Below are 14,538 nucleotides of genomic sequence, written 5' to 3' on the forward strand. Positions count from 1 at the left end.
TGGATGGATGGATGGGTAGATGGATGGATGGATGGGTAGATGGATGGGTAGATGGATGGGTAGATGGATGAACAGGTAGTTGTGTATATACGTGAGTGGATGGATCGGGTGGGATGGAAAATAGACAGGTGGAGAGATGAGGAGTAGATTGAGAGTGGGTAGGTACATGGATGGATGGATAGATGGGTGGATGAGCAGTGGGTGAGCAGGTGGGTGGATGGGTAAATGGATGGATGGGTAGATGTGTGGGAAGGTGGATAGATGGGTGGATGACTGAGTGGATAGATGGATGATTGAATTAGTAGGTGGATAGACTGATCAGCGGGTAGGTGGGTGGATGGTTAGACAGAATTGGATGTGGAGATGGGCTGTGGGTGAGACCTGCCCCTGCCCTGCCCCCTTTAGTCCTCACCTCCCTGCTGAAGTTCACTTGGTACAGCAGCTCGATTCCCAGCAAGATGCTAACTTGGTGGAACTTCTTGGATACGTTCAGGTGCTTCTCCAGATCCCGCTTCATCAGTGAGTTCAGCATCCTCCCGTCAACCAGGTGGTTCTGGAAGGCCTGGGAATACTGGGACAGGCCAATGTCGTTCAGCCAGGCCTTGGCCACCCAGTGATGGTCCAGGTCAGCCGCTTTGGACAGGCTGGAAAGAAGACACAGCCAGAGAGAGGTGGGAGTGGGGAACGCGTGGAATGAGTGGGGAGGTGGAGGCAGGTGGAAATGGGATCAGAGATAGGCAGAGAGGACAAAAGATAGGACAGGAAGTAGACAAGAAAGCCATAGAGGCCGATGGGGAAAGGGATGGAGCAGAAGAATAGCGGGGAAGAAAACAATGAAAGGGTCAGAGATGTGCAGGGAGGAGAGAGAAAGAGAGAGAGAGAGAGAGAGAGAGAGAGAGAGAGAGAGAGAGAGAGAGAGAGAGAGAGAGAGCGAGCAAAGGATCCCAGGGACAAAAGGAACATTCATAGACCACACTCAGGCTAAAACTAGAAGTAGTAATGTCAGGAGAAGAGATGCTGTGGTGGTTTGTATATGTATGCTTGGCTCTGACAGTGACACTATTAGGAGGTGTGACCTTGTTGGAGTAGGTGTGTCACTGTGGGTGTGGGCTTTAAGACCCTCATCCTAGCTGCCTGGAAGCCAGTCTTCCATTAGCAGCCTTCAGATGAAGATGTAGAACTCTCAGCTCCTCCTGCACCATGCCTGCCTGGATACTGCCATGTTCCAGCCTTGATGACAATGGACTGACCCTCTGAACCTGTAAGCCAGCCCCAACTAAATGTTGTACTTTATAAGAGTTGCCTTGGTCATGGTGTCTGTTCACAACAGTAAAACCCTAACTAAGACAGACACCTATAGCCTGGTGCACCTCTGCAGAGCACAGGACCCCTCAAAGCCTCAGGCTGACCATCCCCACTCTAAACACCTGTATGCTTCCCTGTGGTCCCCTTTCCTGTTTGGGGGTGGGATAAGAAGTCTTTGTGATTTTCATAGGTCCACTCATAGTGTGCCAGGGTCTTCTGTCCCAAGACAGGGCTGTGGTTCAGCCCTTCCCTCATTGGCTCATCTCTGGATTAGAGAAACCCAGATTGCCCGTATCTGCAGGTTGCTCTCTGCATCTCACTGCTGTAACTCAGACTTTTGCACAAGACAGAGAACCCCAGAAATATGCAGTGTAGGTTTGCAAAAAGGCTTTAAGACATTTATTATTTACTATTTTTATGTCTCTGTTCCTTTGTGGGTTTATGCATGCTAACAGGTGTGTGTGTGTGTGTGTGTGTGCTGTGCGCCGGGGGGGATAGTTTGCAAGAGCATGGGTTGTCTGATTGCCTGGGATTGAAGATATTGGTTGAGAGCTGCCTGGTATGTGTTCCCCAAAAAGGCTTGTTGAGGGATGGAGATAACACGTAGCTAAGGCGGTCCCTAGCTGTTATTCCTCTTCTCACCACACAGTGGCAGCCTCACAGAAGGAATGAGGCTTCATAACCTACCTGCAGAGGGACACTGAAAAGAACGTGCTGGATGGTGGGAGTACAGCTTTGTTTAAGTGGGAGCCAGGGGTGGACTCAAAGGGAGCACTCACACACGGAGAGCACTCAGTACAAGAAAACACAATTGGCTCAAGAAGGGACACTGCTCTTCTCTTTGGGGCAGCCCGAGATAGCTGACATGTCCCATTCTGTCCCCAATGCTTTCTTGCCCTTCCTTCATCCCAAGAACATCTTCTGAGCCTGCACTGGAGGTGCTGATAGAGCCCCCTCTTCCTTCCCCCAGAGGGTGTCTCTCCTGATCTGTTTTAGGTTGTCTCCTCATATCTGGTTGGTCACTGCCCTCAAAACACTTGACACGTATTGCATTTAAATAGAAAGGGATTGATCATCCACTAGTTTACTGTCCCTTGTCTCTAACTTAGAGGACAGGAATGGTGGTCAGGAACAGGGCCATGTTCACTGACATAGTGGGTGTGGGCTGGTCAGCAGACATTCACTAACTACCTATTGGCAGAATGTCTTTATGAGTTCCTGGCTTCCTCTCCTTTGCCATGCCCCAACCTCCTGGAACTGCCTGGCTGTCTCCCTAAGGACAGGACCTTGTCTTCTGTCTCCAGGCATGTTGCCCAACATTTCCTCTTCATCATTTTTTATGGACTCCACTGTGCTGTCTGGTCTCCTAATACCTTTCAGGAATACCCACTGGACCAGATCCTTTCACTTGCCCAAACTCTCAGATCCCCATGTGTGTATCTGGCATGTTGGAGTTAACTACAGCTTGTAGGCCAATTCCCTTGATAGACTATCCTGGTAAGGGACCAGGCAGCTCACTCAGCCCACCCAGTTGACTGAATGCTGCCTGGTGTGTCTTGAAACTCATTGCTTGGACAACAGATGAAGGCTACGAGGAGGGACTGGGCTCCCATCTGCCCTGATGCAGCTCCTAAACTAGAATACTCCAGCCCAAGATAATCTTCCTTCTGGGGTGATGGTTCCAGTGTAGAGCCTTCTCATTCTCCAGGGCTGGCCCAGCTTGTCATAGGGGATCCTTGCCCAGACCCAGCTTTCCTGGCCTTCGTGGCTCTGAATTGGGTACTCATGACAGCGCTGTCACTCATGAGAATAAGGGGAGAGTGCCTCCACACTTCTGCAGTCATTAGCGCCACACTGTTGGGGGTGATGGTCAGGAGGTACACCTGGCCTGACCTCAGCAGTGGCTCACTTGTAACCAGCACTTGTGCCTCTATATGTTCCCAAAGAACATACATGTGACCTTCAAAATACCCCTCTGCATCGAAGCGTGGTCACTCTTGCCCAGTTTCTACTCAGAGCTGATGTTGGAACCCAAGTCTGGCGTCAACAAGAATCCGGAAGCTGTTTCAACCAAGAGTTGTCAGTACCTCTTCCTCAGGTGGAGCTAGGCCTGACCCCAAAGTTTGAGGATGGACATGTCATGCAGAGAGTGTGTGGGTCACAAGTTAATATAAACACTGGGAGACTGTTCTGGATTGTGGGACCTTGCACCATCTAGGGCTGCTTCTTCTGTAAAATGGAGATAGCCAAATTTGCCACATGGACTGGTGGAGACTGAAGGGTTGGGGAATGGAAAGCCCTGAGCCCAGCTCTATAGCTAACAGTAGGAGCTGGCACTGTTAAACATCTAACACACTGCCACCATGGGACGGTGGGAAGACACCTTGGATACAGTGTGATTTCTTGCATGTTACCTGTCTTCACTTGACTATTTACCTCCAAGATGGGGGTTGTTATGTTTGCTTGAGACATGGATAGAATGGGGAAGTGGAATTTTGTCAAGAGACAGGGGAAGGGTTGGCAAAGGGAATTGTGGGACCCAGAGAAGCCACGCCCATTGTCACAGCTGGATGAGTTTGAGACAACCCACCTAAGACTCTGACCCCAGAATCTAAGGGCTTTTAAAAGTTCCGTGGCTGAGTCAGAGGGCAGGAAATGTTGAGTTATATAGTCTTGTACAGTTCATTTGGAAAAAGCATCAAAGCTTGTACTAGATTCCTAAATGGGCCCAGTCCTTAGCTTCTGGTTAACTCTGTCCTCTTTACAGGTAAGGAAACTGAGTCCCAGAGAAGACAAAGTTACCCAGCATATTAGAAACAGGCTTGGTTTCCACAGGGGATAGGAATCTCACACTAAGGTATCTCTCCACAGGACATAGACTGTCTAATGTGTCCCCACGTTTCCTGGGACCGTTCTGCTTCAACTCCGCCCTGCACATGTGGCTGTGCCTTTGAGCCACGTCTTTCTGAGCTGGTGGATCTCAGGTGCAGCTCCTCTTATGGTCCCTACATCTACATCTATGTGACAGTGTCTGAACGGGGCTATGGGAGGCGTTAGGGTTACCTGACATGACTCGGGGTAAATTATACTCCCCCACCTCTGTGTGAGGACCCTGAAGAGTAACCATGAAGAATATGCCATGAATAACCAGAAGGGGTAGTCCTGATGCAGCCAGCCCACACTGACACCGTCTTCAGAACTGGGAGAGACAGATGTCTGGTGTTTAGGATACCTATTTTGTATGGTAACCTAAGCTGATGGGGACAGCCAGGCTTTGGGGACAGTGGTGGACACTTAGGCAGTGGTGGGGACTCTGTGAACTGAAGCTGGCAGCTCCACATACTCGAGGGACACACACAGAACGGAGAGACCCTCTAGGATGTGAGGTGTGGTGTGAGCAGGAGGGAGCTCTGGGAGCTCTAGCTCTGGGAGTCAGGGTATGAGCAGGGACTTAAGGATGAAATCGGTCAGGAGGTGGCTGAGAAAGTACTTCTGGAGCCCCGAAGTCAGAAGTCCCCTGGGTTGAAGGGGTGAGTACCGGAGTCCTGGAGTTGGAAAGCCCAGTGGGTTGAAGAGGTGCCTCGTGGCCCCACCCCATCAGCCCTTCTCTCCCAGCCTGACACCTCTGCTGCTCTCGACAAGCTGCCAACTTTCTGACCTCTTCTCGGTAATCCTTGCCCCCAGTAATCCATGGTACCAGAGTCCCTCTCCATCCCCTCCTTCCTTTAATCCACAAAGCAGCTTCTGCAGATAGTGGCACACACCACTAGGTTTGATTAATTAACTGTACAGAAACGATGGGAAGCCAGCGAAGGAGATAATTATGCAAAACAGACCGTGTCAAGTTTACAAAACTGGCCCCTCCCCATTTGGAGCACCAAGGACTGGGTGCTGGGTGGAGTTTCCGTTTTCATCAGAGCGGCTCAAATGATGGACTCCCCACCCCCTGCCCCCCCATCCCTAGCAGGTCAAGAGAGAAGTAGGAAGGGAGTGGGGCTGGGTGGGGGTGGTATGGGGAAGGAGGACAGGTCTCTAGCATGGACAGCCCAGCTACCACCAGGTATAACTGCCAGGACATGCCTAAACCAGTTGGCTCCACTCCTGTGTAAGAGATTGGGTAAGACTATCCAATCCCTCTATTCCGTCCCCTTCTCCTTCAGTCTTCCCTCCTGCTCCCTTTCCTCACCCTGGGATGGACATGAGCTTTGAGCAGGTAAGGCAGACATGTTGGTTCTGTGTGGCCTGATCCCTGCCAGCTGGGCAGCCACCCACTCTCTGGACTCCTGCTCTGGATTGGAGGTATGTCTCCAATGTTCTGGGCATGTGTGCCTTCTCCTGTGTGTTCATTTTTCCTATGGTGACAGGACATGCCTAGGTTGCTGTACCCGATATCCTGAAACCTGGTATGGCCCAGTGTCCTGCTTGCCTGGGTGACAGAGGCTCAGGACAGAAAGTCCTTGCTTTGCCAGGGTTTCAGTGGCTCACCTGCGGCCGGCCTCGGCATCGCGGTAGTCCTCAATGGCCAGGCGGAGCTTCCGCCTGTGCAAGGAACTGCACACGCCTAGGCCCAACTCCAGGTCCTCGTCACTCAGGCTGAGGAGCACCTGCATTCAGGAGGTAGGCTTAGTACAGGAAGGTGAGGTGTAGGTAGAGCCTGACCTTGGCACCTGGAGCTCCAGGCCCTGTTTGCTGCTGCTGAGCCAATACGGAAGGATCTGAGAAAACGGGGCTCCTCATCTGCACCCCTCTCCCAGCCAGCTCCCTATACAGGGCATCAGGACACCTGTGCAGCCTGAGATGGCTGAAAGCTCCCAATAAAGCTTGTCCCTAGGGAGTGGTGGCTTATGTCTTTAATCCCAACATGTGGGAGACAGAGGCAGGCCGATCTCTGAGTTCAAGGCCAGCCTCCTCTACAGAGTTCCAAGATAGCTAGCCGGGGCTCCACAGAGGAACCCTGTCTTGAAAAGCCAAAAGATAAAAAAGATGATAAAAAGGATGTCTAATATGGAGCCTCATGTCCCCCTGGGGCTGTCTTGCTCCAGCTGTCCCCTGATATCTCTTGCTGGGCTCCTGGAGGTTCTGGGCTCAACTACTGTTATAGGCCACTGTTTAGGTGTACCACTGTTGGAACCAAGATAGGTGGCGCCACCATGTAGGCTAATCCCCCCCCCAAGTCCAATCTTGCCCCTCTTCTGCCAGCTCTGGGGAAGTTGGTCACCATCTGAGGCTGGTCCCATTTCAAGGACGAGGTAGCATGACTCCAAAGGGCTGCGTTCCTTGCTAGAAAGACTGATGTATTGGTGACCTGGGCCTGCAATAAATTGGCCAACTTCTAGATTATACCTCTTCTTGTCCCTAGAGTAAAATGAAGTCCAGTCACCCCCTGGGAGGGCATAACACTCACGGGAGGGTACAGAGGCATCCGCCCGGGGCCCGAGCTGCCTACCTTCCCACTCTTGACATTCTCCGCACAGGCTTTGACGTACATGGGCATGGCCATCACCACCTCCAGCCAGGCCTGTACGGTGCCAGCCTTCCAGTGGGACATGGGCGTGGTCCTCACCAGCTCCACGTGCTGTAGACGGTCCATCTGCTCCTCCCCCTCAGACAGGCTGAGGCTGTGGCGTGTGGGGCTGCACTGGCTGTCGGAGTCTGCAACATACAAGTAGACAGAGGAGCTGTGGGGAGGAGCCACGTTCAGGGGTCGGCTGGGGGGGACTTTAAGGCACAAAATCAAAGTGGCTCTCCTGGAACCCTGTCCATGCTCCGGCAGATGGCCTCACATGCACGCACACACAAGAAACATCGATAGAACTTAGAGGTTATTAAAGAAGTGGGGGAAATAAAGTTGGGAGGGGCAGTGTAGAGCAGGGGGAGAGCTGAAGGGGAAAGGGTGGGAGTAGATGTAAGAAATGCTTAAAGAATGAATACAAATCAAAGCCACCTATCCCCCATTACACAGTCCTCTCTGCTTCCCCAAAGAGGCAAGAAACATGATATTCCAGAAAGGAATGAACCTAACACAAGAATGTAAATCTCCCAATGCCACCCCTAGACAGCAGCTGTTAGTATTTAGTTAAATAGTCTCCAGGAGACACCAACGCCCAGGCTCCCAGACCTACATGCGTGGCTCTGTTCTGCCTGATGCTTTGGCCCAGATACTATGATAGGCAGGCATTGTTCCGTTTCAGAAGAGGATTTCAGGACAATCTTTTGACAGTGTGACAGGGATGCACCCAACTTATTTCATTCTGCATTGGCTGGGGGTGGTGAGGTGGGAGAGGGGGATAGGGTTTTTCCCAGTTTTACACACTATAGATACAGAGTAGCAGATAGCACCAGGAGACTTGTTTTCTTAGGATAGGCCCAGCTCCAACCTTTAACACACAGCAGCGTGTCCCTGGAGTAGCCACATAGACAGAAGGAACTGAACCCCCAGGCAGATTGGTACAGTGTTTGTGTTGCAAACATGAGAACTTGGCTTTATTCCCTGAACCCATGTTAAAAAAAAAACCAGATGGGGTCAGCAAGATGGCTCAGTGGGTGGTGCTCGCTGTACAAGCATGGTGACCTGTGTTCAACCCATGAAGAAGCAGAAGGAAACAACAGAATCCAGTTATCCTCTGCCTCTGTCTCTATATGCATTTGTAGCATGCATTCACACACACACACACACACACACACACACACACATTATAATTATGTATGAAGATGTGCACAGCAATCATTCTTGCAATCCCCCTGTGAAAATCAGAGACAGGTGGATCCCTAGAGTTTACTGGCCAAACAGCTTAGCTCCTGAGAGAGCCCAGACCAGTGACTCATTCTCAAAAAACACAAGTGGTTGATGCCTGAGGCAGGAAAGATGATGTTGTTCTCTGGTCTCTGCGCACACAGGGACACACACCTGCACCCACACATACATATATGAACACAAGCACATATATGTGCATGTGTACCTTCGTACACATACATGAACATGTATGAATACACACACACACAAACCATATGAGATGTATAATTTTAAACTGCACATGATATGCATGCCTGGAGATTAGGGAGATCGGGAGTTTATGATGCATCTATTAAATGGGTATAAGATATTATCTGCCTCCTAGGTGGGCAAGTATGTTTCACCTCTGGCTGTGATGACTAGGCAGGCCCTCCTTCAGGGACAGCTGACACTGGTAGCCAGGGCCTTTCCCTGGGACTTGGGCACCTTTGGGCCACACTTAGAATTCATCAGGTGTCTTGGTCTCATGAATTGCTTGGATACGATGCATTTGTTGTTGTTAAACCTAGGTGCTGAGGAAGGGATTCCGGTGAGCCTGGATTAGACCCCGGGCTGACTGGGCTGGGTGGTCAGAGTCAGGGGTGTTGGGTGGTGAGGAGGGGAGCTGAGAGTTTTTTTGTCTGGTGGAAGTGTCTATTTGTGCTTGATTTCCAAGAAAGGGGTCTGTGGGAGGTTGTGGGGTGGTGGTGAGAAAGGGGAAGGTGAAAAGCAGGCAGGGACGCAGCTGAGCAAATACCACCAGCCTTCTAGAAGCAGCAAACCTCCAAAGGTGACTGGGAAGAGAGGGGGAGGGGGAGGAATGACTGACAAGTGCACACAGCGTAAAGCAGACATTCTGTGTGTGCCTTGGTGTGTGCATGTGCCTGTGTGAGCATGTACCCATGTACACCTGTGTGTGCACGATTGAGTATGCTTGTGTCTGTACGTGTTTGTGTGCAGATCTCCTGCAGCCAGCAGATGTGTGTGTGTGCATATGTGCCCATGTGCACTTGTATGTATGTGCCTGTATGTGTTTGTGTGCAGGCCTTTTGCAGCCAGCAGGTGTGTGTGTGTGTCTGTGTTACCTGTGTGTGTGCAGGAGTTGATCGGCCCTCATACTACCAGTTGCTTATGGAACACAGGGTAGTGGAGTGCCAGAGGCTGCACAGGCTCCCACCATTAACTCACACACTCAGGCTTAGGTTGAACCTCCCCAGTCCCCACACTTCCTGTCTTCCATCCTAGGACTGAGCTGCAAAGCGGGGGAGCGGGGATTGTAGGATATTTGACCACACTGTGAGCCCCATGATTGTCATGATTGTGTTAGTTACTAAAAAAACCTGTTTCTAGTTGTGGTATGCCTCAGTTCTTAGCACACACCTCTTTTTTTGTTGTTTGTTTTTTGAGACAGGGTTTCTCTGTGCAGCCCTGGCTGTCCTATAACTCACTCTGTAGACAAGGCTGGCCTCGAACTCAGAAATCCGCCTGCCTCTACCTCCCAAGTGCTGGGATTAAAGTGTCCGGCTCTTAGCACACACCTTTAATCCCTCTGACTGGAATACAGACACACCCTTAGTACACACCTTTAGTCCCAAACAAGGAAGGTAAAGTTAGTTTGTAGAAAGAAGCATCCGTGTTTGAAAGTGATATTTAATTGAATGTCAGACAAAGAAAGATTTGACAGAACAGGAAATGGCTAACTCATGAGAGAAGAAAGCTACTTAAGAGAGCTGCAAGTGGGGGGCGGGGGAATGTTACCAGGAGAGTTTTACAGAAACTGATTCAATAGAGAACAAGCCAGACACAGCTGAAGACCGAGATGAGAAGGAGTCACAGGATTAGAACAGATTTCTAGAGTTAGTTTGAGGTCAAGCAGAGCAATCCAGGAGAAGCCGAGAGAAGGCAGATTGAATCAGTCAGTTTGGAGAGGAGTTTGAGCCAGAACATCCAAGGTGACCAGCCAGCCAGAGATGAGAAAGAACTAGGAAGGGGTGAGCTGATTTAGCAGTAAGTCTCAGAGGCTGAAGACATCCTAGGCCTAGATAAGATTGTACGGAGGCTAGAAGCTTCCAGGACTAGGCCTGGGTTAGCAGACAGGCAGCAAGCCTCAGAGATAAGAACTACAACAGGAGAAAAACAGATACTTTTAGAGGAGGGTATGGCAAAGGAGGGACTTTCTAGGATCATAAAGCATCAGCTACACTGTGTTCCCTAAATGCTGGCCTGACTGATAAGTTTCCATGCCTGGGCTTCCTTCACTTCTGTGGTTATTTTCCTTCCTTCTCAGCTCTGAGAGTGAGAATGGGTCATGTTTACAGCCTGACTGCTCAGCCAAAAGGCTGGAGTCAGGGGACTAGTTACCCATGGGAGGTTTAGGTTTCTGGTTTTTGCCTATCACGTGCGTGTGTGCGTGCGTGTGTGCGTGTGTGTGTGTGTGTGTGTGTGTGTGCATGCGTACATACATTCGAGTGCTCCTTGTGTGCACCCTCACAAGCTATTAAGGACACTGTCAATGCTGATAACAGTCTTGCTGCAGAGGCTTCCCAGGAGGCCACAGGCCCTGTGGAGGCCACCGTAGGTGCCAAACAGTGATTGGCACAGGGTTGCATCCCAGTTTAGAGGAACAAAAGAAGAAGTCTGGGTCTAATACTCCCCTGTGGGACCCCAGCCATGCCTCTTGGTTCCTCATGTCTTCATCTGACTTGGCTCACGCCGAGGACTTGGGTATCTGTGGCAAGATCAAGATTGTCTGGCCCACAATGCCCCAGATCATCGTGTGTGGTCCACTGCACAAAGCCCTTGGGAGAATGGCCTGGCTGGGTGGCTCAAGGCCGACATAGAGGCTTTGGTCTCCATTACCTCATTCAGTCCTGCTGCCCCAGTGGGTTGGGGGCTTCACTTTCTGGATCACTGGTTGTCATGTCATTGTCTTCAGAGTGTGGTCCCTGAGATATCAACATCAGTGTCACCCAAGAACAGGCTAGAGATGAAAGTTCTAGGAGTCCTTGAGCGGACTGGGGAACTGGGGTAGCCCAGCTTCCTCAGCAGTCCTCGTGATTTAGAGGCAAGTCCCAGGGCACATCCATTGCTTTAGCGGCCGCTCTCACACTTAGTATGCAGAGTCAGCTGACCAAGACCTATAGCTCATCCAGTGTTGTCTTAAAGTCCCAGCTCAGATAGTAAGAATGGACACCGGCGATTCGCAGCACCCCTTGTTTCTATGATGCTACAGGCTGCTTTTAATCCTGAAGGCCTCAGTCATGGGACACTGTACACATGATGTCTTCACACTGATTACTGTCTGCTTGAAATAACTCACCTAGACGGTTAACAGGGTTTTTTTTGGTTTGGTTTTTTTTTTTGTTTACCACTCCTTGTCCTCTCAGAGCCAGATTCTGGGCATCTATTTTCTGACTGCCCAAGAAAGTGATTGAAACTCTCCTTTGATTCAAAGTGTTTGGGGGGGGCAAGGAGAGTGGTGAGCCCTCAAGACTTGTTTATCTGAAAAAAAGCTTGCATCTGCTTCCCAAGGGGGACACAGTGCAGGGTGGGGTGTTCCCCACACTTTGTCTCTTCACTCTGAAGACAGAGTTCCTTTAATCTCCCATCCTCCTGTTTGGCAAGGGAAGTCAGGGCAGTCTCATTGGCCTCTGCTGGCTGCTTTGAAAGTTTCTCATTGTCTTCTGTGTGTCTCAGTTTCATTACAATGAGGCTAGTTTTGAACTCTCTCTCTTTCCTCTCTATCTATCTATCTATCTATCTATCTATCTATCTATCTATCTATGATTCTCTCTATGTGTCTGCCTCTGACTCTGTCTCTCTATGTGTGTATCTATCTGACTGTCTCTCTTTCTGAATCTGTGTCTCTGTCTCTGACTCTCTATGTGTATCTCTTTCTGATTCTGTGTGCTTCTCTCTCTCTCTCTCTCTCTCTCTCTCTCTCTCTCTCTCTCTCTCTCTTTCTCTCTGTGTGTGAGCACGCGCAAGTGCGTGTCTATGTGACTCTCTGTGTCTCTGACTTGGTTTCTCTGTGTCTGATTCTCTCTCTGTGTCTCTGACTCTGTCTCTCTGTCTCTTTGAGTTTGTGTCTGTGTCTCTATTTCTCTCTCTCTTTCGGGCCACACCTGCCGCATTGCAGCTATGGAGGTCAGAGAGTCGCCTTGGGTGTCTGTTCGTCTTTGCCTTTCACCTTGTTGAGGGTCACTGCCTTTTCTAATTCACCCTGTGTAGCCCAGGCTAGATGGCCTGCGAGCTTCCGGGATTCTCCTGTTTCTGTCTCCTATCTCAGCTTAGTGAGATTACAGACGCCTGAGACCCTGTCTGGCTTTACGTGGGTTCTGGGGACCTGAGCTCGCCCGCTTATTCTCATCATGGGTTTCACTGTGCCAGCTCCACAGCTCCACTTTCTTTAATTTCTTAAAGGATTCCGAGCCACATCAATTCTGCTTTCCGAGTCAACGGGCTCCACTTGGCATAGTCTCGAGACTCGTCTCTTAATGTTACCTCTGCTCCACTCTCGTGGTTCCCTCCAGGGGTTTCACTGAGACATAACTTGGGCTTTTAAAGTCTCTTTCCCACCTTTTTACTTAGCACAGTTAGCAGAAACGTGTGTGAGAGTGAAAACGTGGCAGGGTCGCCGCTACCCAGCATGCCACTGTGAACATTTGAAATGTGGCTGGTGCACTTGAGGAAAGGGGTGTCAATTCTATTTAACTTGAAGTAACTATTTCAAATATATTTTTTTTCCTTTGGAGACATGGTCTTTCTGTATAGCCTTGGAACTCGCTCTGTAGACCAGGCTGGCCTCAAATCTGCCTGCCTCTGCCTCTCCCAAGTGCTGAGATCAAAGGTGTGCACCACCACTGCCCAACTCTAATTTTTTTTTCTTTATCTCTGTGTAACTCAGGTTGCCCTGGAACTCACTTTGTAGACCAGGCTAGCTTTAAACTTACAGACATCTGCTTGCCTCTGCCTCCTGAGTGCTGGGATTAAAGATGTGTGGCACCACACTCGGCCTGCAAATACAAATTTAAACAGTAGTGTGGGGCAGTGACTGTTGTATTAGACTAAACAGTTGGACTTTTCCAATAATTATTTTTCTCTGTTTCTCCTATCCCTTACCAGGGAGTGACTTGAAGGCACAGCCCAGATTAGTCTAGAACTCAAGATCATCCTGCTTCTGCCTCTTTAAGCATGCTGTAGTCTTAGCTCCTTACCTCTCTGCATTGCGTTCTTGAGAGGTTATTTCCTTAGAGCTGTTTTCCATTTGGAACATTCTCTCCTTAGGTAGTTAATCTGCAGTTTAGCTGTTTATTCAGTTTTGGCGTTACAAACTATACTCTTTCTCAAATGTTAAATCTTTCCAAGTGTGTCTTCTCCTATCCTGGTCCAGGTGGGCAGCTCCTTTGTGCCCTGTGGTATATTCATCCTGTCCTGGGCTTGATCTGCAAATGCTACTGGTGCAGGGCTGTTCGTCTGTCCAGCCATGAGATGAGTCTCTGGTTAGCTACACGACTTTTCTGAGATAGTGGCTGGCTTCAACTCACTATGTAGCTAAGGGTGACCTTCAACCTCAGATCCTCATGCTTCCACACTCCCCGAGCTCACATGGCAGGTATGCACCACCACATTTGGTTTATGCAGTGCTGGAGATTACGTCAGGGCCCTGTGAGTGCTGAGAAACACTCTACCAGCTACCCGACACCCCTTTGCTCCAGTCTCCTGACGTTTTTTGAAGCCTGGGCTGATTCATGGTGAGGCTCAACACATGTGCTTACTACCGGGAACCATGGGAAGGGTTAGAGGAACAGCAAGGGATGGGATGGTACCCCGGGTGAAAGAGCCTGCTCTGAGGCTGGGGAATTGCTGTTGGCTCTGCCTGCTGAGTTAGGAAGCCAGGGACCCTGTTGTGAATGAGAAATAGAGACAGAGACAGGCAGATGTGCGCACACACGCATGCACGCACGCATACACGAGAGAGAGAGAGAGAGAGAGAGAGAGAGAGAGAGAGAGAAAGAGAGAGAGAGTGAGAGAGAGGAGAGAGAGAGAACTACAGAGGGTTTGAGAGAAAGGCCTTGTTGTCATATTCTCTGAGTGCAGGGGAAGAGGCCAGTTGGCACTGTCCTCTCCCAAGAAGACAGTGCTATCCTAACAGGAGCCATTGGCAACTGTGGAGAAGATTTACACTCTCCAATTATTGATCCTGCTGTTCCCTGGGACCAGAGATGGCAAACTCTTTTCCAACCTTTGGGGCCCTGTTTACATGTTGTTACTGTCAGGGAAACCCTTTCCTGGTCACTACTGTCATCTGTCACACAACACCATCACCACCACCACCACCTCCACCATCACCACCATCACCATCACCATCACCACCACCACCACCACCACCATCACCACCACCACCATCACCACCACCACCACCATCACCACCATCACCACCATCACCACCACCACCACCA

The 14,538-nt window shown here is 50.1% G+C and overlaps 1 protein-coding gene across 1 annotated transcript in view; it reads right to left on the bottom strand.

Annotated features, from left to right (window-relative positions):
- Kazn (kazrin, periplakin interacting protein) overlaps positions 1-14,538 on the bottom strand; it is a 361,892-nt gene that overhangs the window by 6,292 nt on the left and 341,062 nt on the right. The window contains exons 9-11 of the mRNA XM_028753965.1: positions 6,752-6,957; positions 5,791-5,909; positions 413-644 (exon numbers count right to left, since the gene is read on the bottom strand). Of these exons, the coding sequence (XP_028609798.1) occupies positions 413-644; positions 5,791-5,909; positions 6,752-6,957 (557 nt within the window). The remainder of the gene's footprint in view (positions 1-412; positions 645-5,790; positions 5,910-6,751; positions 6,958-14,538) is intronic.

This window comes from Grammomys surdaster, unplaced genomic scaffold (genome assembly GCF_004785775.1).
Source record: "Grammomys surdaster isolate TR1022 unplaced genomic scaffold, NIH_TR_1.0 125977, whole genome shotgun sequence".
NCBI lineage: Eukaryota > Metazoa > Chordata > Mammalia > Rodentia > Muridae > Grammomys > Grammomys surdaster.